A 24,857-nucleotide genomic window follows, 5' to 3' on the forward strand; every position below is an offset into this window, starting at 1 on the left:
ACATATTGAGACAGTGATTAGCAAAGCATATGGGATCTTGGCTTCATAAAGAGAGGCACTGAGTAAAAAAGCAGGGAAATTATGCTGAGCCTTGCCTTTATAAAGCTCTGGTTAGGCACCAACAAGAGTACTGCATCCAGTTCTGGTCACTACACTTTAGGAAAGAGGTGAGGATCATTGAGAGTGTGCAGAGAAGATTTACCAGAATGGTTCCAGGAATGGTTACAAGGTTAAGTTGGACGGCACAGTGGCGCAGTGGTTAGCACCGCAGCCTCACAGCTCCAGCGACCCGGGTTCAATTCTGGGTACTACCTGTGTGGAGTTTGCAAATTCTCCCTGTGTCTGCGTGGGTTTCCTCCGGGTGCTCCGGTTTCCTCCCACATGCCAAAGACTTGCAGGTTGATAGGTAAATTGGCCATTAGCAATTGCCCCTAGTATAGGTAGGTGGTAGGGAAATATAGGGACAGGTGGGGATGTGGTAGGAATATGGAATCAGTGTAGGATTAGTATAAATGGGTGGTTGATGGTCGGCACAGACTCGGTGGGCCGAAGGGCCTGTTTCAGTGCTGTATCTCTAAACTAAACTAAACTTCTGTGCCTTAAATGACTATGACTCACAGAAAGTTAACATACAGGTACAGCAAGCAAATTGAATTTTAGCTTTTTCTACAAAAGTGATTGGAGTATCTGAGTAAAGAAGTCCTCCTACAACTATACAGAGCATTGGTGTGACCGCACCTGGAGTTTTATCTGCACTTTTGGTCTCCTTACCTAAGGAAGGACTACTTTCCTTAGAGGGAGTGCACTGAAGGTTCACTAGACTGGTTCCTGGAATGAGGGGATTGTCCAGAGGAGAGACTGAGTAAACTTGGCCTATATACATTTATGTTTAGAAGAATGAGGGGTGATCTAATTGAAACATTAAATTCATTGGGTACTTTATAGGGTAGATGCTGAGAAAATGTTTCCTTGGCTGGGGAATCTAGAACACGGGTTACAGACTCAGAATAAGGGTCAGCCATTTAGGACTGAGATGAGAGGAAATTTCTTCACTCAAAGGGTTGTAAATGTTTGGAATCCTCTACCCCAGAGGAGTGTGGACACTCAGTCATTGAGTATATCCAAGACAGAGGTCAATAGATATTTGGGTATTAAGGGAATTGAGGTCTAAGATCAGCCATGATTGTATTGAATGGTGGAGCAGACTCGAAGGGCCAAATGGCCTTCTCCTGCTCCTATTTCCTATATTCTTATGGATCCCAGTGCTTTGCTTGCCTACATCGCTACTTTCAGTGATTTGTATACCTATATCTTTTTTTCCAATAATATACTTTATTTATGAAAGTTATAAATGCATAACGATTCAAATTTGACATTACATATAGTGCAACACAGATCAGTTTCTTTCAATACAGTACCTCACTACACTTGCCATTACAGGTTATATTTACAATGTACATGTACATTCCATGTCAAACGTTCCCTGGTGCTTACAGCCTGAGAAGTTTTATATGGTTTCCAGCCCCTCGGTATACTATGGCAGGAGGCCCTTACACAGTGGGCCTTTGCAGCAGCTGCTCCAAACTTTACTGCGTCCCTCAGTACACAGTCCTGGACCCTGGAATGTGTCAGTCTGCAACACTTGGTCGTGGACAGCTCTTTGCACTGAAAGACCAGCAAGTTTCGGATTGACCAAAGAGTTGGTGGTCCTCCCGCAGCAGTTGATGTTTATCTCGATGTGCATCCTTGGGAACAGCCCATAGAGCAGAGTCCTGCGTTACGGAACTTCTCAGAATGAACCTCAACTAAAACCACTGCATCTCTTTCCACACATGCTTTGCAAAGGCCCATTCCGGAAGGAGATGGAGGACGGTCTCTTCTCCACTGCAGACACCTCGAGGGCAGCATATGGAGGCGGTGAGACTCTAGGTGTGCATGAAGGATCTGATGGGGAGGGCCCTTCTCACCACCAGTCAAGCTACATCTTGGTGCTTGTTTGAAAGTTCTGGCGATGAGGCATTCTGCCAAATGAGTTTTACAGTCTGTGAGGGAACCATCCGACAGGATCCACCGTCTCCTTTTCCCGCAGGGCCTTGAGGACATAACATGCAGACCACCGCCTGACAGACGTAGTCAAGGTGTTTTTCTGAACAAACATTTCCACAAGGGACAGGTGGTACGACACAGTCCAACTGAACGCAGCTTTCCGTGGCAATGTGGCCAGACCCATCCTTTGTAACACCGGGGACAGAGAGAACCTCAGCATGTAGTGACATTTGGTGTTTGTGTATCAGGGTCTATGCACAACTTGATGCAGCTGCACACAAAGATTGCCATCAGGATGAGGACAATGTTGGGTACATTTTTCACCCCCTTTATCTAGAGGTTTGAACAACATGTCCCTACAGACACAGTTCAGTTTCAATCTCCAGATAAAGCGGAAGATGGCTCGGGTGACCGCCACAGCACAGGAGTGGGATATGGGCCAGACCTGCGCCACGTACAGCAACACCAAGAGCGCCTCGCACCTGATGACCAGGTTCTTACCTGCAATGGAAAGGGAGTGCTGCTCCCACATGCCCAGTTTCTGTTTCACCATGACTACTTGCTCCTTCCAGTCTTTGGCACACACCACAGCCCCTCTGAACCACATTCCCAGCACCTTCAGGTACTCTAACCTGACGGTGAAGGTGCGTCTGTATCCCTAGATTGGTTTTCCTCTACCCCATTTAGACTCTTATTTTTCCAATAAGTATGTAACCAAAATACACCACTTCACACTTGTTAATACTGAAACTAATTTGCCACTTCCATGCCAATTCTGCCAGTTTATTAATGGCTTCCTGTATTAGTCAGTGTTCTCCTCTGTACTGACTACACCGCCCCCCCACTCCCCCTCCCCTCCCCCTCCAATTTGGTGTCACACACAAATTTTGAAATTGTATTTCTGATTCCAGAGGCCAAATCGTTGAAGTAAATAGTCAGCAACAGTGGACTCAGGACCAATCCTGTGGAAGACGGCTTCTCACCTTTTTGCCAGTCTAAGTAAAACTACCTTTAATATCAACTTTGTTTTTGGTTTTGTAGCCAGCTTCCATCCATTCTGCTACTCCTCCGCTGACTCCACCCACTCGGACCATAATCATGAGACTAGTTTGCAGCATCCTGAAGGCATTTTGAATGTCTGCATATGCTTTGAGGTCATCTCCCAATCTGGCCAGTCTTGGACACCCTTACGGCGGTGGCCTGGGCCCAAGGTGATCTCCCTACCACTCGCTTAGTTGGATGTATGGCATAGAGAGACCATTTCGATGGGAAAGAAGGTAAAATAGAAGTACCTTAGCACAGCAAACAAAGGATTGCATGAAGCTTACCTCCAATGTTTTCCAATCCTTTCACCACTGTCTCACGGGCCTGCAGGAGCAGAAAGTGTTTGAGAGAGCTGCAAACATGTCTTGTACATTCCTGCCATCCACATCTACCATTGACATGTCACCGTGGAAAGTGGCTACACCAACAATGCTGGGCTCAAGTTGGAAAAATCTCATTTTTTTCCCCCCCTTCACCCAAATTCTCTTTCTCATCAACTCCCTTGCAGGTTTATAAATGCAAACACGCTCCTGTCCATTGTTCGTGTGTGACCCCCCCAGTAGGGATCAGCTTGCTATTTGAGCACAGCTGAAACCAACAACCAAGAATGCATACACCCCAGCACAAGTCCATGGATTGGTGATTAGGAACAGAAACCCTGCTTTGTATTTTGTACTTAGCCCGGGGGAACTCAAGAATCACTTAGTGCAGGCCACAGACTGAAGGTGGGATTGTTCTCGCCTGCATGACACCACGGCACTACATGGTTTGCAGTTCCATTTCTGCGACGTCTTGGTGACAGTCTGTAAACTGGCCCTCAAGTTGGTCCTTAAGCTGAGCTGCTTCTTTCTTGCACATTCTCCATCTCTTTCTGACTCCTGAGCCTGCACGGTGACCCTCATTAATCCACTTCCAGGTAACTTGATGGGCAACCATTGGCTCCAAAACCTTCACCCAAGTTCTCAAGTTCCGCAGCTTGAGACATTGGCTTGGTGTTGATATTGGGGTTTGAGGGCGTTGGCGGTGGGGGATTGGGGGGCGGGGGGGGGGGGGGCTGAACACTGCATATGCATTCTGACTTCCTTGCTATTTACAGCTTGTTTTGCCAACTAAACAGCTCAGCTAAACTGAACAGAACTACTGGGAAGTGTGAAAATGGGGCACTACTATCTACCAGATTCTGCCAAATGAGATGATTGCATTCTGAGACTTGAATGCAACAGTTTGATTAACAAGTGATGTTGACTAACAGAGACAGTCAGCTGTCAGGGAGCAGCAATCAAGAATGGATAATGAACAAATTCAAAGCTCCTGCCCTGGGAGAAGTAGAGTGGGGGAAAAAAGCAAGGACAATTTTAACCTAACCTGCCTGTCAGGAACTGGAATGATTGGGTCAGCGGTCTGTTTCACAACCCATCAGATTTTAACTTTGATGGAGAATAAAATCACAGGGAGGGGAGGGGGACTGCAAAACCAGCAGCCAAAAAGATGAAGCCCTCCCCTCATTCTGCACTGCTTCTCTGCACCATCTACCTACCAGCTGCAGATAGCCAGCAGGCAGAGGCCCAGGTGCCTGGTGATGTGGAAAGAGGGCAATCACCCCCATCAACCTTCCCAGGCTCCGACTACCAAAGGGCCAAACTGCCAGCACAGATTTCTCCTGGAATTCACCAGCTGACATCAGAAGAGGAATGTGCCGAACGAGTTAGTTGCAGTGTTACAAATTTCCGAACGGACACCAATTGTCTCGGGACCGTGTAGGACAAGGTTTAAACATCTACAGTCATTCTTTCTCCAGAGTGAGTATTACACTACTTTAGCCTGCGAGTCTGGTTGAATAGAATGATTGACAGGGGAATTATCCAAACGTCTCCATTCTTGGCAGGAACCGTGCTATCACTATATATGCAGCAAACACACAGTACAGTACCTTCAGCTTCCCCTCCTTCAGCCACTGGCTCAACTGGACCAGGCCCACCTCATGTTTATCTGAATAACTGAGCACAATGAATCTTTCTCTGTGGAAGATCAGGAGGGGCAGAGGGAAGGGGGCGAGAGGAAGAAGCAAAAATCACAATTAGAGCACAAAGGACTTCGGCCAACACATGAACGAGCGTGTCGGGTTAAAGAGGCAGACACACCAAAGCCACTTGAACAAAACAAGAGCACGGAGAATAAGGAGATTCCGGCACTGCAACACCCTGGTACAAAGCACTTCCCCCAGAACATTCCGACCCTAAACGGAGGGCAATTAATGTAGAGTTGTGACTAAATGAAAAAGAACTATCTACAGGATGTGGCAAGGTTTATTTGACAGTGTCTCCCAAACCGGTGACCTCTACCACCGAGAAGGACAAGGGCAGCAGATGCATGGGAACACCACCACCTGCAAGTTCCCCCTCATAGTCACACACCATCCTGACTTGGAACTATAATCACCGTTCTTTCACTGTCGCTGGGTCAAAATCCTGGAGCTCCCTTCCTAACAGCACTGTGGATGTACCGACCTCACATGGACTGCAGCGGTTCAAGAAGGCAGCTCACCACCACCTTCTCAATGGCAATTAGGGATGGACAATAAATGCTGGCCTAGCCAGCGATACTCACATGCAGAAAATGAAAAAAAGGAAACCTATGCAGTTCTGTGCATTACTAACAATTCAAGGACATCTGATACTGTGCAGGACATCCCCCTCAGCAAGGTGAGAAATCGATATATTAGTAAAAATGGAGAGAAGAGAACCCCAGCCACCTGGGCTCCTACTCATTCTTTATTCTGATGGAGGTGTACAAGATCATGACAGGTTTAGATAAGGTAGACAAAGAAAAGCTGTTCCCATTAGTTGATGGGACAAGGACCTGGGAGACACAGATTTAAGGCTTTGGGCAAGAGATGCAGGGGTGATGTGAGTGGTAATGACCTGGAACTCACTGCCCACGAGGGTGGTGGAAGCGGAGACAATGAATGATTTCAAAAAGAAATTGGACAGCACTTGAGGGAAATAAACGTGTAGGGCCACGGGGATAAAGCAGGGAAATGGGACCGACTGGATTGCTCTAGAGAGAGCTGGCGTGGACTCAATGGGCCGAACGGCCTCCTTCTGAGCCATAATGACTCTACTCCACAGTGACCCCCACTAGAAATGGCCAGATGTGGACAGTGGATGAGGCAGGACTGGGCTTAGCGATCATCCCTTACAGCAGTCAAATAGTTGATCAGTCTCTGCCTATTCCTATGCTCTGAATAATAGCTAGGTACTGGAGGTTGCCCATAAAGCCGGGCAGGAAGGGAGGACAACAAGAGAGAGAGAGAAAATTGACAAGGAACCCTTCCTCAGAAACGCTCAAGGCTCTGGTGGATTCAGGTTACACACCAGGAGACTCGAGTGGATATTCCAGGCCGACACTTCAGTGGGGGGGAATAACCAGCAGCACGGGTAAAACTGGTCAACTGACCCACCATCTCAAACCCTAAAACTGACCCTCTTGGCTCAGGTGGGCCCTCCTTGGCCTGGCCGGCTGCTGTTGCTCTCGTGGAGCTTCACGGGCAGGCACAGGTTGCCTCCTGGCCCGCCCTCCATCGGGAGACACCGCATCAGGCACGGGGGTCAACAAAGACAGGGTTTATGAGACCCCTGCCAGCTGATCAGTAGGCCTCCAGAGCGCTGTCCTTGCAGAGACAAAATTGCCTCGACACCTCTACCTTGACACCTCTAAAGTTTGGGTTGACATCCAGTGGGATACTCACATCCAGTGGGTCTGGGTTGTCGGAAAGAGATTAAGAAGCAGATCCTCAAAGATACTAATCTCTGGAATGCTCCCGGTGCCATACGGTAGTGAGTATAGAAATAGGAGGACAGAGTAGATGAATGTGTGGCTGGAGAGATGATGCGGGAGGGAGGGCTTCAGATTCCTGGGACATTGAGATTGGTTCTGGGTGAGATGGGACCTGTACAGGTTGGACGGGTTGCACCTGAACAGAGCCAGGACCAACGTCCTTGCGGAGTGATTTGCTAGCGCTATTCTGAAGGGTTTAAACTAACTTGGCAGGCGTGTGGAAATCAATAGGCGACATCAGAAAAAATAAACAAGGTGCACGAAGGATTGGGAGAGACAGATAGCACCAGAGTAGGAAACAGTCTGACCCCACTTAATACCTTACTAAGAGGGAATGCAATAAGGTCTAATTTAGGTTTACAGTGCCTGTATATAAACGCGTGGAATGTGGTAAATACGGTCAGTGAGCTGCAGGCACAGATAGCCACGTGGGAATATGATGTCATGGCAATAACAGAGAACTGGCTCAAAAAGAGACAGGGCTGGGTACGAAAAATTCCTGGATATAAGGTGTTCAGGAAAGATAGGGAAGGAAGGAAAGGAGGAAAGGTGGCAGTATTGATTAGAGTCATAAGGGTCATAAGATCATTACAACACAGAAGGAGGTCGTTTGGCCCACCGAGTCCATGCCAGATGTATGTTAGAATATTACCTGAGAGAGAGGATGTCTTAGAGGGGCTAAGGACAGAATCTATTTGGTTAGAGCTAAGAAACAATAGAGATACCAATACACTACTGGGGGTATTCTAGAAGCCACCAACTAGTAGGAAAGATATCGGGGAAGAAATTTGCAAGGGAATAACAGAGAAGTCCAAAAACTATAGAGTAGTGATAATGGGTGACTTTAATGATCCTAATATAGACTAGAATAGTAATAGTATAAAGTGCAGAGTGGAGGAGGAGTTTCTCAAGTGTGTTCAGGAGAATTTTCTACAGTCCAATGAGGAAGAAGGCATTGCTGGATCTGGTTCTGGGTAATGAGGTTGGTTAAGTGGATCATGTGTCAGTAGGGGAACATTTAGAGGACAGTGACCATAGAATCACAAGGTGTAGGTTAGTGATGGAAAAGAACAAAGAGCAATCCAGAGTAAAAATAGTTAATTGGAGGAGGGCCAGTTTCAGTGGAGTGAGAATGGACCCGGACCAAATAAATTGGATTCAAAGATTGGCAGGCAAAACTGCACTTGAACAATGAAGAGACAGTTCAGGTACAGTCGAGGTACATTCCCACAAGGGAAAAAGGAAAAGGCAGGACAAAAAAAAAAAATCCAGAGCTATCGTAAAAAGGATGTGTATGACAGATGTCAGGTGGATAATACAAGTGAGAACTAGGCTGAATATAAAAGGCTCAGAGAGGAAGTGAAAAAAGAAAGGAGAAGCAAAGAGCGACTATCAGAAACTGGCAGCTAACATAAAAGAGAATCCAAAAATCTTCTATAGGCATATAAAAGGAAAAAAGTGATAAAAAGAGGAGGACACAGAGAGAGGGAGAGAGGGACAGAGAGAGAGAGAAAGAGAGGGACGTGACACACAGAGAAGAGGAGAGAGAGAGAGAGAGAGAGAGAGGGAGAGAGAGAGAGAGAGAGAGGGAGAGAGAGACAGGGAGAGAGAGAGACAGAGAGAGAGAAAGAGAGGGACGTGACACACAGAGAAGAGGAGAGAGGGAGACAGACACAGAGAGAGGGAGAGAGAGAGAGAAAGAGAGGGACGTGACACACAGAGAAGAGGAAAGAGGGAGACAGACACAGAGAGAGGGAGAGAGAGAGAGAGAGAGAGAGAGAGAGAGAGAGAGAGAGAGAGAGAGAGAAAGAGAGGGACGTGACACACAGAGAAGAGGAAAGAGGGAGACAGACACAGAGAGAGGGAGAGAGAGACAGGGAGAGAGAGAGAGAGGGAGAGAGAGAGAGAGGGACGTGACACACAGAGAAGAGGAGAGAGGGAGACAGATACAGAGAAGGGGGAGAGAGACAGACACAGAGAGGGAGAGAAAGAAAGAGATGACGATCAGTCCTGACAGATGGAAATCTAACTGGAACACTCGGCATCGCTACATTAACTGTGCGGGCACTTGTGCAAGCAAAAAGCAATACTAGGTATTCCGCGAAATCAGTGTTTGACACAGTAAGTTAATAAATTAGTCTTCCCATTCAAAGCTTGTTCACAAAAATGCACATTTGTTGGGGTTTTGATTAATAGTAAAATAAATTTCTAATGCCTTTAATTTTCTGAAATTTGCTCGCCGGACCCCTATGTAGGACAAAAATTGTAACGTGCCCCTCATGTGGAAAGGTTGGACATCCCTGGTATATGGGATCCTGTGTTTTACAAATCAAGGCGTAGAGTACAAAAGCAAGGACATTACGATGAACCTTTATAAAATACTGATTTAGTTCAACTGGAGTATTATGTCCAATTCTGGGCACCACACTGTAGGAAGGATGTGAAGGCTTTACAGAGGGTGCAGAAAAGATTTGAGAAAGGTTCCAGGGATGAGACACTTCAGTCATGTGGATAGATTGTCAAAGCTGGGAGAAGATTACGAGGATATTTGATAGAGGTGTTCCAAATCATGAAGGGTCTAGACAGAGTAGATAGGGAGAAACTATTCCCATTTGCAAAAGGGTTGAGAACCAGAAGACACTGATTTAAAGTGACTGGCAAAAGAACCAGAAGAAACATGAGGAAAAACTTGTTTACGCAGCGAGTGGTTAGCATCTGGAATGCGCTGCCCGAGAGCGTGGTGGAGGCAGATTCAATCGTGGATTTCAAAAGGCATTAGATAATTACCCAAAGAGAAAAAATTTGCAAGGCTAAGTGGAACAAATGCAGGGAGTGGGTTTTACTCTCATACAGAGAGCTGACAGGGACATGACAGGCTGAATAGCCTCCTTCTGAGCTGTAACCATTCTATGATTCTCAAACCCTCCTGCCATTTGGGACTAATCCCCTCTTGGGCTGGTATATGAATGATTACAGCCATGGAAGGAGAGTTCACATTGTGGTTTGTCTGTTAATCAGCCTGCGATTCCTCACACTACAGTACAAGTGAACAACAGGAAAATATGAAGGCAAGTACTTGCACCCACTCTATCTACTATGGAACGGTTTGCTTACCTTGTGATATTTCTTTCCTTTAGGATATTCTCTGTGTGGGAAGGTAGTGGAGGAGGGTAAGGTACATCTTTGTTGTACTGGGAGATCTGTCCACATAGAATGATGTGACTGTTCTGATTCATCTGGGTTAAAGAGAAATAAATTTTAATATTCTGCTAACTTAGAAACAGGAATATATGTATGAGGCACCATTTTTGTTAACCAAAGGTTTAAGGGATATGCGGCATAGATGGGTATTTGGGGTTAGTTGCAGATCAGCCATGATCTCATTGAATGGCAGAACAGGCCCGAGGGGCTGAATGGGCCTCCTCCTGTGCTTACGTTCACCTTACAGAACGATAACAAAACTGAAAGGATTAAATTGTAAGAACAGGTTTCAGAAACTTGTTTTGTATTCTCTTGCGTTCAGAAGGTTGGGGTGAGATCTAATCACGATCTTAAGAGGATTTGATAGAGTAGATAAGGAGAAACTACTTCCTTTGGTTGTGGTATCCAGAACAAGGGAGCATAAATCTTAAAATCAGAGCTAAGCTATTTTGGAGTGAAATCAGGAAGTACTTTTTTCACAAAAAAGGTAGTGGAAATCAAACTCTCTCCCTCAACAGGCTGGGCATCAATTGAAATGTTTAAATCCTGAGATCACTGGAGTTTTGTTGGGTAAGTGTCATTCTCAGGTGAAAAGCAGAGATGAAAATACAGAACCCAAATTGAAGAGTTATAAAAATTGACTTTTCCTTTAAAAAGTGGGCAATGTGCTGCAAAATGGCCACCGAAGATCAAATGACTTGGCCCTCTATATTCAAACTGTCTTACTGTCTGTTAACGACATAAGGTCACATTCCAAAGCTAAGAGGTGTCAATTACACCCATCCTGTACCCATCAAGAGACATTTTTGAATTGAATCCGTTCTTCTGAAACAAAGAAGATGTGAAGTAACCACAGGGAAGGGACTCTGCATCACCTAACAGAGGCAACATGTGAGAGACTTTTACCTTAAAAGGTAGCTCCCTGGAGAGGGAGACGAATCAGACATCACAAAAGCCTGACCAGCTGACAGCTGAGAGATCCAGCAAAAGCCAAAGAAGAAGACTTGCTGTGAATTCTACACTGCAACTGGTTGCAGTAGACAACTGAAAGTGATCACTGTGTGCGTTGAGTTTTTTGAAGGATATAACTAGCAGAATAGATAAGGGGGAACCAGTGGATGTGGTGCATTGGATTTTCAGAAGGCTTTCAATAAAGTCCTACACAGGAGGTTAGTAAGCAAAATAAGAGCACCTGGCATGGATTGAGAATTGGTTAACAGACAGAAAACAGAGAGTAGGAATAAAGGGGTCATTCTCAGGTTGGCAGGCTGTGACTAGTGGGATACCACAAGGATCAGTGCTTGGGCCACAGCTATTCACAATCTATTATCAATGATTTGGATGTGGGGACCAAATGCAACATTTCCAATTTTGTTGATGACACAAAACTAGATGGGAATGTGAGTTGTGAAGAGGATGCAAAGAGGCTTCAAGGGGATTTAGACAGACTAAGTGAGTGGGCAAGAACATGGCAGATGGAATATAATGTGGAAAAATGTGAAGTTATCCACTTTGGTAGGAAAAACAGAAATACGGAGTATTTCTTAAATGGTGAGAGATTGGGAAGTGTTGATGTCCAAAGGGACCTTGGTGTCCTTGTTCATAAGTCACTGAAATCACTGAAAGTCAACATGTAGGTGCAGCAAGCAATTAGGAAGGCAAATGGTATGTTGGCCTTTATTGCAAGAGGATTTGAGTACAGGAGTAGGGAAGTCTTGCTGCAACTGTATAGAACCTTGGTGAGACTGTCCCTGCAGTATTGTGTACAGTTTTGGTCTCCTTACCTAAAGAAGGATATACCTGCCATAGAGAGAGGCAACGAAGCTTCACCAGACCGATTCCTGGGATGGTGGGATTGTCCAATGAGGACAGATTGAGGAGACTGGGCCTGTATTCTCTGGAGTTTAGAAGAATGAGAGGTGATCTCATTGAAGCATACAAAATTCTTACAGGATTCGACAGGGTAGATGCAGGATGGATGTTTCCCCTGGCTGGCAGGTCTAGAACCAGTCGACACAGTCTCAGAATAAGAGGTAGGCCATTTAGGACTGAGATGAGGAGAATATTCTTCACTCAGAGGATGGTGAATCTGTGCAACTCTCTACCCCAGAGGGTTGGGAGGCTCAGTCATTGAGTATATTCAAGACAGAGATAAGACAGACACAGATTTCTAGATAGTAAAGATATCAAGGGATATGGGAATAAGGTGGGAAAATGGCACTGAGGTAGAAGATCTGGTCGAATGATAAAGCAGGCTTGTGGTGTCAAATGGCCTACTCCTGCTCCTATTTCCTATGTCTCAACCACCAGAAAAATGTACAAACAATCCAGGCCTGCAACTTTAAAAAAGAGAAACTGTCCTCCGAGAAGATTCAACAGTTTTACTGTGAACCCTGAAAACCTACCTCACTTTTCCTCTCTATCTATTTTTTGTGTGTGTGCGTGCACGCACGCCTGCGTAAATACATGTGTGGGTGTGGCTGCAACCATTTCAGGAGTGAATATTGCTCAATAAGTAGTTAATCTTCAGTTTTAAACCTGTAAGAAAACCTGTTGCTGTCTGTTTATTTGACAAATGAAACACAAGTGGTTAAAACCCTAGTAATAAAAACACATGCTGAGGTCAGTTTGGAGTTGAAAAGTGGGAACCACCCACATCCCTTACCACCTGGCCGTAACACAAGGGATAGGGATCCGAAGCGCGTAAATTTCTATCATTCCACCATTAATGGTCGAGCCTTTAGCTGCCTAGGCCTTAAGCTCTGGAGTTTCCTCCGCCTCTCTACCTCTCCCTCCTCCTTTAAGATGCTCCCAAAAACCTACTTCTTGGACCAAGTTTTTGGTCACCTGTCCTAATATCTCATGTGGCTGAGTGTCAATTTTTGTACAATGCTCCTGTGAAACACATCGAGATGTTTTACTACAATAAAGGCACTATATAAATGCAAGTTATTGTTGCGGATGGAATTGAGGTAGATGCTCCAATGACTGATGGAACTGGCTCAGGGGACTGAATGGCCTACACCTGCTCAGCAATGAGTGCTGACCAACCACAATGAGGCAGTGGTGCCTCCCAAGACCACTTATGAGAGGGGACTTTGTTTAGTTCCTGCGGAGCAGCAACAATATGAAAGCTGCCTCCAATAAGCCTAGCCCACATGCGTTAATTTACAGACCACTGAAAGTGCTGACTCCTGACCATCTCCCCCTCTGCCCTTTCCGGGCAATCCCCAGCAGTTGTGAATAATAACAAGGAGGATCTGAGCCATCTTCTCACATGAGAGGGGGGAAAGACTTCCTGAGGAGTGAGTTCAGACAGTTCAATAGTGTTTCAATGCTAGGGATCAGCAGCAGCGATCATGGTACCTTCACCCACTTGGGGAAGCTGTTGCTGCTGGAAAAACCTTGCACATCGCTTCCTTCAACCCATAAAATCTGTACCTGACTTATGACGGTATTGCTGATATCCCCTCCGACATTGTCAAAGTAACTGTCCACTCCAGCTGGGCAGAATTCCTGTAGCTTCTCCACAATGTTATCCTTCTTGTAGTTGATGGCCGCATCAAAGCCTATCTCACAGACCAAAACCCGACACTTCTCGTCCGTGCCACAGATCCCGACAACTCTGGAGCATCCTTCAAGACGGCCAATCTGGGGACACAGTTATAATGTTCGGCACTTTAACAAATCAACCCACTGCCTTCAAATGCATCTGGTTATCAGAGAAAAAACAAAATATCCGTCGGGAGTCCCATACACGAGATGCAACTGTAGAATCCCTGTCTACCACGTCATTACATGGCAAAGGCATCATTTGTATCACTTTGTGCATGAGGTAATTACAGAAAGTTGCATTTATATAGCACCTTTAAATGTCGAAAGTCCCAAGGTGCTTCACAGGGACATAACTGCCACACAAACGAGGAGACATTAGAACAGGTGACCTGATGCTTGGTCAAAAAGGTGGGTTTTAGTTCGAAGCGAAAGGGGCATAGATTTCCTGGACCTTGTCCTCCACTAGTTAAGGGACTCACAGTGAGTACTGTAGTGGTTATGGTACTAGACTAATAACCCAGAGGTCACAAGCTCAATAAAGTGGGTAATTTGTGACCATGCTGTCAGATTGTGATTCATGAATGCCCTTCAGGGAAGGGAATCTGACACCCCACCCGCGCCTCCCCTCCCTCCCCCTCACCACCCAGTCTCGCGTACACACTAGAGGGTGACTCAAAGCCCATTGGATGGACAGCATCCCGAGAACATATAATGAGGGCGGCGTCAACTAATGAGAAACTGGCAGGAGGGTCGGTAACCAGAAGACAGAGATTGCAGATAATTGGCGAAAGAACCAGAGAGGAGCTGAGCAGAATTTATTTTAAAGGTAGTTGTGATCTGTACTGCATTGTCTGAAAGGACAGTGGAAGCAGACTTAATCAGAATTATAGTTGAAAAGGAAACATTTGCAGGACTACAGGGAAAGAGCAGTCGATTGGGGCTAATTGGATAGTTCTTTCAAAGAGCTAGCACAGGCACGATGGGCCGGATGGTCTCCTTCTGTGCTGTGACATTCAATGACTTCTGGACCTGTGAGCACAGAGCTGGGTGAATCTGCTGAACTGTACTGGTCAATGGTTGTTTTCAGACTTGAGGGAAGTGTGCAGTGGTGTTCCCCAGGGGCCGGTGATATAGTTTAATGACCTAGACTTGAATATACATGGCATAATGTCAAGGCACAACCTCAGAAATGTAGTAAACAGTGAGGAGGATAGTAACATATGTCAGGAAGACACAAACTGGTGAAATGGGCAGTCACATGGCAGATGAAATTTAATCACAGAGAAGTGTGATGAGATTCATTTTGGTGGGAAGAATAAGGAGGAAATATAAATTAAACAGTATAATTTTAAAGGGGGTGCTGCAACTGAGAGTGGAATGAATTGGACAGCTCTTTCAAAGAAACGGCTTCTAGGCAACATCATTCTTAATAGCATACCAAGTCTTAATTGTTGCTAAACAAACTCTCTGGCCCTGAAAAACTAATTTTACAAGTCTGGAGTGCCATTCCCTCCATTCCACAGATTTTTTAAAAATAAATTTTTTATATGTTTCTTATATTTCAGCTTTAACCTTAATCCCATTGTATGTCCCAATCTTTATTTCACTTGGCGTAAGATGATTTAAAAAATGAATGATAATTGGTGCTTCTTTTAAAACTTCCTGTCTTGCTGTCTCTAAGACTTCCTCAATCTGATTGGCTGCTCAATCCGCTCAATGACCTCGCTGTTTCTGCATGCTAGGGATCTCTGATGACTGACAGACGTCATAACAGAAAATATCAACGGCACAAAGCTTACTAGATCTTTGTGGGCTGCTTTCCTTGAGGTCAGTGGCAAGTGCTGTCCCTTCACCGCTGGCTGCAAAATCCGGGCCAAACTTGGAGCCAGGCCTTTCAGGGGTGATGTTAGTAAGTACTTCTTCACAAAAATGGTTACTGGAAATCTGGAACTCTCTCCCCAGAAAAGCTGTTGATGCTGGGGTCAACAGACTACTTCAAAACTGAGACTGTTAGGTTTTTGTTAGGTAAGTGTGTTAGGGCTATGCTACAAAGGTGGGCAAATGGAGTTAAGCTATAGATTATCTAAGACCTAATTGAATGGCAGAACAGGATCCTCTTGTTCCTATGTTGCTCCTTGTAACTGGGTGACAGGAATAAGACTCTCTATGTTTCAGAGTAGAAGGCCACTGGAGGAGGTCCCAACTCTTTCACGTACCTGACCGGCCAACATCCCACAAGCTCCCGCAGCACCGCTGACAACCATCGTCTGATTGGCTCCAGGCTTCACGTGACCCTTTTCTCTCACAGCCAGCAAAGAGGTGAGGCCGGGCATTCCCACGGCACCCAGGAAATGGGAGAGGTGTCCGTCAACAAGTTGAGGGTCGAGCTGCAAGATGGGCAAAAAGGCCATGAGAAATGAAACACCGAGAGGTCAATTTCAAACTAACCCGCCCCACATCAAACCGACAGCAATACTGGAGGGGTTCAAAATTATGAAGAGTTTGATCGTGTGAACAAGGAGAAACTGTTTCCAGTGGCAGAAGGACGCAGATTTCAGGAAACTGGCAGAAGAACCGGATGTGACATGAGGAGGTTTTTTTTTTACACACAGCGAGTTGTTGTGATCTGGAATGCACTGCCTGAAAGGGTGGCAGAAGCAGATTCAATAGTAACATGAGGGGAAAAATGTACAGGGCAATGGGGAGAAAGCAGGGGAGTGGAATTAATTGGAATAGCTTTTACAAACAGCCAGCACAGACATGATGGGCTGAATGGCCTCCTTCTGTGCTGCATCATTCTATGTTTCTAACTGTGATGGGACACCATTACTTGGACAATAGAAGTCACAATCTCACATTAAGGTGAGTTCTACTCGAAATTACTCTCATTAGTGGTATACTGAACACCAAATAAAGCAGAAATTCTGATACAAGACACCTTAGATATCTCCTTTTATATACCTGGGATTTATTTGAACAATTCAATAGAATACATTTCTCCTTTAACAAAATGCAGAAATCACCATGACAATAATGAAGCATTTTTTTGTGCATGATGTATTGTGTTATTAAGTTGTCAGCTTCTTTCTTTAAAGAAATAATCACAGGGGGTACGAGTCATTTTGACTTCACAGAATGTTACTGCATAGAAACGAGTCATTCAGCCCTGCAAGTCTTCACAGGTGCTTTGCTGCACCAGAATACCAGGGGCAAGAGTTGAGGAGAATTATTATTATTATTTTTTTTTTTAAACACAGCAAGTTGTTATGATCTGGAATGCACTGCCTGAAAGGACGGGGGAAGCAGATTCAGTAGTAACTTTCAAAAGGGTAGATATATGAAAAGATACATTTTGCAGGGCTATGGGGAAACAGCAGAGGTGTGGGACTAATTGGCTAGCTCTAACAAACAGCCAGCACAGGTACGATGGGCCGAATAGCCTCCTTCTTTGCTGTAAGATTCTATGTTTCTATGAACCACATTGTATAATCACACTCTCCTGCTACAATTCCCTCTTCCTCAAAGAACTACCAAATTCCCATTTAAAAGTATTTATGGACATAAAAATCAGACTCTATCACATTACTTTCTTCGCTCCAATAAAAAAAAGCCCATTCTCTTTTTTAAAATGGAACACAGTAAGAGGAGGCAGCCATTCAGCCCCTCGAGTCTGTTCCACCATTCAATTAGATCATGGGTGATCTGTACCTCAAATCCCTTTGTTCCATATCCTTTGACAACTTTATCTAACAAAGATCCACCTATCTCAGGCTTGAAAATTTTAACTGCCCCATCACCCATAACTTGTGGGAAGGGAGTTCCACATTTCCGTTACCCTCTCTTTGAAGAAAAGCTTCCCGTCATGGCTCTGCCCCCTTGTTCTGGATTTCCCCTCATCAGAGGAAATAGTTTCTCTCTATCTACTGTAATCCTTTAATCATCTTAACTCACCACAATTAGATCACTCAATCTTAAATGTTCCATGTATTAAAGCCCAGTCTATGCAACCTGTCCTCATAATTTAACCCTTTAAACCCTGGTATCATTCTGGCCAATCTGCTGTGCCACCTCCAAGGCCAGTATATCCTTCCTGAGGTGCAGTGCCCAGATCCGACCACAACACCCCAGATGGGCTCTGACCATGACTCCGTACAACTGAAGTATCACTTCCTCACTTTTGTATTCCTGTCCCCTTCAGATAAAGGACGAAATTCCATTGGGCTTTTTGATTGCAGTTTGTAGTAGAATGCATGTATGTAAACACACAAAGTGAGGTGAATAAGGTTGGGTGAGCTACAAGCACAAGTTGCTGTGTGGGAAAATGATGCAGTGGCAATAATGGAACCATGGCTTAAAAATGGTGAGGACTGGGCGCTTAAAGATACAAAGTGTTCAGAAAAGATAGGGAAGGAAAAAGTGGAGGTGGGGTGGCAGTACTGATTAGGGAAGACACTATATTGCTGGAAAGAGGGGATTCCTTTGAGGGGGGCAAATAGAGAATCCATTTTCTTAAGAGTTGAGAAGCAAAAAGGGTATGATCAGACTACTGGGATACTCTAAGGGTATGATCAGACTACTGGGATACTCTAAAGGCCTCCAAATTGTGAGAGATAGAGCAGCAAATCTGCTGGGAAATCACAGAGAAGGCTTAGATAAGTTAGACAAGGAAAACTGCCCCCCATTAACTGATGGCACAAGGACGACGGGACACAGATTGAAGGTTTTGGATGAGAGATGCAGGGGGGATATAAGGAAGCATTTTTTTTTTAATGCAGTGGGTGGTAATGAGCTGGAACTAGCTGCCCTTAAGAGTGGTTGAAGCGCAATCAATGACTTCAAAAGGAAATTGATGGCCACTTGAAGGAAATAAACTTGCAGGGCTGTGGGGATCGAGCAGGGGAGCGGTCTGATTGGAGAACCAGCATGGACGTGATGGGCCGAATGATTCTATGATTCTGACTATCGGCTTTGCATCCCTACAGTCCCTAGTTTCTCACCATTTAGAAAATACACCTATTTGTCTAGCTTGGATCCAATGAGCATACCCTCCCCGACAGTAACAGGGAGAGAATTTACCCCAATAAAAATGCCCCAATATGTGACAAGGTGTCACAGAAACAATTTTAGATACAGTTATATGCTAAAGATTTGTTACTCAACTTTGCAAAGTTCAAAATCTGCAATGTAAATAAGCTTAGCATATTTAAAATAACATTTTAAAATAGGTGAGGGAAGGAATTGAGGGCGATAATAAATTAGCACAGTGCTTTTGAACATTGGGTAAGTATAACTACACTTAATGAAATGACAAACTACCTTGGTCAGGACTTTGCCATCCACAACTGCCTGTGACTGCCAAGGCCAGCTAAACGAAGTCACAACATCGCATTTCTGAAACTTCGGGTGTTTGCTTTCTTCAATCACACCCACTCCTCCACCATCAATGACACTGGACACTTGCCAGGGAGGCAGGTAGTCCACCCCAGTATCTTCATTCATCCTGCATCGCTGCCAAGATCAAATCAAAGTGAAACGTTAAAACCTGGGGTATCAGCTCAATACAGATTTGAATAAAGTAAAGGATGGGCTTAGGAACATAGAACAGGAGGAGGCCATTCAGCCCATCGAGTCTGTTCCCCTGTTCAATTAGATCATGGCTGATCTGTATTTTAACTCCGCTGAATCACCACTCCCCCTTGTTCTAGACTCCCCCATCACAGGATAAAGTTTCTATCTACCCTAAAGTGCATCTATTAGTGCCTTTTACAACCTCTGGAGGCCCTAAAGTGCTTTGCACTCTCGCCTGAGTCGGAAGGTTGTGGTTTCAAGCCCCACTCCAGAGACTTGAGCACATAATCCAGGCTGACCCTCCAGTGCAGTACTGAGAGTGTGCTGCACTATGAGATTATTAATGTAGGAAATGTGGCAGCCAATTTACACACAGCAAGATCCACAAACAGCAACAAAACTCCTCCATGTTGAACACCACTTGGCAGAAGCATTGAAGGTAGCAAGGACACACTCGATGCCTGGGCTTCAACGTCCATCACCAAGACTGGCTCAGTAGTACCACTACTGACCAAGCTGGTCCAGTCCTGAAGGGTGTAGTAGCCAGATGGGGCCTGTGACAGGTGGTGAGGAAGCCAACAAGAGGGAATAACCTACTTGACCTCGTCCTCACCAATCTAGCTGTCACAGATGCATCTGTTCATGACAGTATTGGTAGGAATGACCACCGCACAGTCCTTGTGAAGACGAAATCCTGTCTTCACATCGAGGATATCGTGTTGTGTGGCACTACCACCGTGCTAAATGGGATAGATTTGGAACAGATTTAGTAGCTCACAATTAGGTATCCATGAGATGCCGTGGGCCATCAGTAGCAGCAGCACAATCTGTAACCTCATGGCCCAGCATACCCCTCACACTACATTACCATCAAGCCAGGGGATCAACCCTGGTTCAATGAGGGTAGGAGGGCAAGCCAGGAGCAGCAGCAGGTGTACCTAAAAATGAGGTGACAACCTAGTGAAGCTACAAACAGCAGAAGCAGCATATGATAGACAGGGCTAAGCGATCCCACAACCAACTGATCAGATCTAAGTTCTGCAGCCCTGCCACATCCAATCATGATGGTAGTGGACAATTAAACAACTAACAGGAGGAGGAGGAGGAGGAGGCTTCACGAATATCCCCATCCTCAATAATGGGGGAGCCCAGCGCATCAGTGCAAAGGCTGAAGCATATCCATCCAAGTTCAGCCAGAAGTGCCGATTGGATGATCCATCTCGGCCTTCTCCCGAGATCCCCGGCATCAAAGATGCCAGTCTTCAGACAATTCGATTCACTCCGCGTGTTATCAAGAAACAACTGAGCACACTCGATACAGCAAAAACTACGGGCCCGGACAACATCCCGGCAATAGTACTGAGGACCTGCGCTCCAGAACTTGCCGCGCCCCTAGCCAAGCTGTTCTAGGAAAGCTACAACACTGGCATCTACTCGGCAACGTGGAAAATTGCCCAGGTATGTCCTAACCACAAAAAGCAGGACAAGTCCAACCCAGCCATATTACCGCCCCGTCAGCCTACTCTCAATCATCAGTAAAGTGATGGTCATTGACAATGCTATCAAGCAGCACTTGCTCAGCAATGACTAGCTAATCGAAGCTCAGTTTGGGTTCTGCCAGGGTCACTTGGCCCCTGACCTCATTATTGCCATGGTTAAAACACGGTCAAAAAAGCTGAATTCCAGAGGTGAGGTGAGAGTGACTGTCCTTGAAATCAAGGCAGCATTTGACCGAGTATGACATCAAGGAGCCCTAGCAAAACTGAAGTCAATGGGAATCAGGGGGAAAACTCTCCAGATTGGAGCCATACCTAGTGCAAAGGAAGATAGTTGTGGTTTGTGGAGGCCAATCATCTCAGTCCCAGGACATCACTGCAGGAGCTCCTCAGCGTAGTGTCCTAGGCCCAACCATCTTCAGCTGCTTCATCGATAACCTTCCTTCAATCATAACATCAAAAGTGCGAACGTGCTCTGATGACTGCACTGTGTCCAGAACAATTTGCAACTCCTCAGATACTGAAGCAGGCCACGACCATCTGCAGCAAGATCTGGTAATGTTCAGGCTTGGGCTGATCAATGACAAGTTACATTCGTGCTACACAAGTGCCAGGCAATGACAATCTCCAACAAGAGAGGATCTAACCATTTCCCCTTGATGTTCAATGGCATTACCATCACTGAATCCCCCACTATCAACATCCTAGGGGTTATCATTGACCAGAAACTGAACTGGACCAGCCACATAAATACCGTGGCTACAAGAGCAGGTCAGAGGCTGGGAATTTTGCAGCGAGTAACTCACCTCCTGAATCCCCAAAGTCTGTCCACCATCTACAAGGCACAAGTCAGGAGTGTGATGCAATACATTTGCCTGGCCTGGATGGGTGCAGCTGCAACAACACTCAAGAAGCTCAGGACCATCCAGGACAAAGCAGCCCGCATGATTGGCACCCCATCCACCACCTTCAACATTCAATTCACTCTCTCCACCACTGACGCACAGTGGCAGCAGTGTGTACCATCTACAAGATGCTTCACCTTCCAAACAGCACCTTCCAAACCCACACCCTCTACCACCTAGAACAGTGGCTTTCCAGCCGCACTGCACATGTGATGACAGCATTCCTCAATCATCCCCCAGCTTGCACCAAGCCAATCTCTGGCTGCCGCTCATTCGTGTACTGTCAGAGTATTTTGTGGACCCCCGGAAAGTCTCTACGGAGTGGTCCACGGACTCCAGTTTGAGAAACACTTACCTCGCAGGACAACAGCAGCAGGCACATGGGAACACTGCCACCTCCAAGTTCCCCTTCCAAACACACACCATCCTGACTGAAATATATCATCACTCCTTCATTGTCTCTGGATCTCCCTCCCTAATAACATCTTGGAAGTACTTCCACTGCACAGACTGCAGCGGTTCAAACAGGCGACTTGCCACCACCTTCTTCAGGGCAACTAGGGATGGGCAATAAATGCTGGCCTTGGCAGCAATGCTCACGTCCCATGAATGAATAAAAAAGTGTGGTTAAACCAGGCAAACCATGAATATATTACTTTAAAATTAGGCAGGAGAATCGGTATCAGTGAAAAACTAAATTGAATGGGACATCCAGAGGAACAACTTCTCCCAAAGGCCATCAAATGCTTGGTATGATCTGCTATGTTTTGGCCTTCACATACAAGAACACAAACCTCAGGAGTGGTTCATACACAGCTGGATGCTAGAGTGGGGACCAGGAGTACAAGAGCGAACTTACGCGGAGAGCTGTTGTGATCTGGGATGCACTGCCTCAAAGGGCAATGGAAGCCGATTCAATCGTAACTTTCCAAAGAGAACCGGATATATACTTGAAAAAGGAAAAATTTGCAGGATTATGGGGAAAGAGCAGGGGAGTGGAGCTAATTGATCATTCAAAGAGCCAGCACAGGCACAATGGGCCAAATGGCTTCTTCCTGTGCTGTCAGATTCTGTAATTCTATGGCTTATGTTCTTCTAATACATTACTTGTGTGCTCTTGCAACCTAACGATCCAAAAGGGATGTGTACTCACCATGTAGGGATCCACAGATAGGTATTTGGTGCAAACCTTCACCTGCCCCTCTTGCAAGTCTTGCGGCAGACAACCCTCTTCCGTCCTAAAATTCTCAATAGCTGGCTCCCCATTCTTCCCTATAGATAGTAGAATAAAGAGGACACACAGTTACCCCTTCACTGAGGTCATTTCTGGTAGAGGATGCCCCTTCCCCCGATGGCTCAGTGATTTATCCAGTTTGGTATGGGAGCCATGTAGACCGTAGGGGGCACGGGTTATGCTACTGGACTAATAATCCAATAATCTAATAACACACATTCAAATCCCACCACAGCAGTTTGAGAATTTGAATTCAGTTTTATAAAAGTAAAATCAGGATAGAGAAAAAGCCGATATCTGTAAAAGTGACCACAAAGCTATCAAATTATTGTAAAACCCCAACTGGTTTAGTAACGTCCCTTTAGGAAAGGGAGTATGGAGGCTTTGGAGAGGGTACAGAAGAGGTTTACCAGGATGTTGCCTGGTCTGGAGGGTATTAGCTATGAGGAGAGGTTGGATAAACTCAGATTGTTTTCACTGGAACGATGGAGGTGGAGGGGCGACATGATAGAGGTTTACAAAGTTATGAGCGGCATGGACAGAGTGGATAGTCAGAAGCTTTTTCCCAGGGTGGAAGAGTCAGTTACTAGGGGACATAGGTTTAAGGTGCGAGGGGCAAAGTTTAGAGGGGATGTGTGAGGCAGGTTTTTTTTTTTACACAGAGGGTGGTGAGCGCCTGGAACTTGCTGCCAGGGGAGGTGGTGGAAGCAGGTACGATAGTGACGTTTAAGAGACACCTGCTCTTGTAGCCACGGTATTTATATGGCTACTCCAGTTCAGTTTCTGGTCAACGGTAACCCCTCGGATGTTGATAGTGGGGGATTCAGCGATGGTAATGCCATTGAATGTCAAGGGGAGATGGTTAGATTCTCTCTTGTTGGAGATGGTCATTGTCTGGCACTTGTGTGGCATGAATGTTACTTGCCACTTATCAGCCCAAGTCTGGATATTGTCCAGGTCTTGCTGCATTTCTACACTGACTGCTTCAGTATCTGAGGAGTCACGAATGGTGCTGATCATTGCGCAATCATCAGCAAACATCCCCACTTCCTCTTAACATCTACAGAAGCTGATTTCCTGTTCTTGCTCCTCCTAATACCACACTGAAATCAAAATTCATTTTATTGTTCCTACCTATCCTTTCCCTGACCTTCAAAACTGTAAAACTGTTCCAGTTGCTATCTCCTTCAGCTTTTCTTTCTTCTTGCAGGTTTTTAAAAACCTACTTGCTTAACTACTCAACCTCCCCCACCCTTTTTATGAGTCTGCACTAGGGACCTTGGACCTTCACCTACACTGCCAGATATCATGTCTTTCACCGGCATCCAAAATGTCTGCTTCTTCAATCCATTGCCTTTACAGCATACAGATTACACAAGTACCTTACTGAAAAGAAAGACTTGCATTTACGTAGCGCCTTTTGGAATCTCAGGATGTTCCACTACGTTTTACAATTAAACACTTGCAAAGTGTAGTCACCAGTGCAACGTAGGAAACGGGGCAGCCGATTTGTGCACAGCAAGCTCCCACAAACAGCAATGTGATCATGCCTGATAATCTGTTTTAGTGATATTAGTTGTGGGATAAATATTGACCTAGACATGGGTGGCAATGGGGGGGGGGGGGGGGGTGGTGGGGAGAGAACCTCCCTACTCTTCTTCAGAATTGTGCCATAGGATCTTTTACATCCACTTGAGAGGACAGACAGCGTCTCAGTTTAACGTCTCATCCAAAAGACAGCACCTCTGACAGCGCAGCACCTCTGACAGCGCAGTACTGGAGTGTCAGCCGAGATTTTGTGCTCCAGTCCCTGGAGTGTAACCTAAACCCACAACTTTCTGAGTCACAGCTGATACCTGAGGAAGGAAGGGATGAATTACAGCTACACTGAGCTTTGTCACATCTTAAAGATTTCAAAACACTCCATGTACATTGAATTACTTTATGAAGTGCGGAGACTATTATGATGGC

The 24,857-nt window shown here is 45.5% G+C and overlaps 1 protein-coding gene across 5 annotated transcripts in view; it reads right to left on the reverse strand.

Annotated features, from left to right (window-relative positions):
• Positions 1 to 24,857, reverse strand: part of ptgr2 (prostaglandin reductase 2) — a 59,395-nt gene that overhangs the window by 9,823 nt on the left and 24,715 nt on the right. For 4 of the 5 annotated variants that reach the window (XM_068039759.1, XM_068039762.1, XM_068039760.1 and 1 more), the window contains exons 3-9: positions 22,806 to 22,924; positions 19,000 to 19,191; positions 15,900 to 16,070; positions 13,570 to 13,779; positions 10,042 to 10,163; positions 5,021 to 5,108; positions 3,375 to 3,414 (exon numbers count right to left, since the gene is read on the reverse strand). In XM_068039759.1, the coding sequence (XP_067895860.1) occupies positions 3,375 to 3,414; positions 5,021 to 5,108; positions 10,042 to 10,163; positions 13,570 to 13,779; positions 15,900 to 16,070; positions 19,000 to 19,191; positions 22,806 to 22,924 (942 nt within the window). The remainder of the gene's footprint in view (positions 1 to 3,374; positions 3,415 to 5,020; positions 5,109 to 10,041; positions 10,164 to 13,569; positions 13,780 to 15,899; positions 16,071 to 18,999; positions 19,192 to 22,805; positions 22,925 to 24,857) is intronic. The other variant, XM_068039763.1, reaches the window with a different exon arrangement.

This window comes from Heterodontus francisci, chromosome 9, assembly GCF_036365525.1.
Source record: "Heterodontus francisci isolate sHetFra1 chromosome 9, sHetFra1.hap1, whole genome shotgun sequence".
Lineage (NCBI taxonomy): Eukaryota > Metazoa > Chordata > Chondrichthyes > Heterodontiformes > Heterodontidae > Heterodontus > Heterodontus francisci.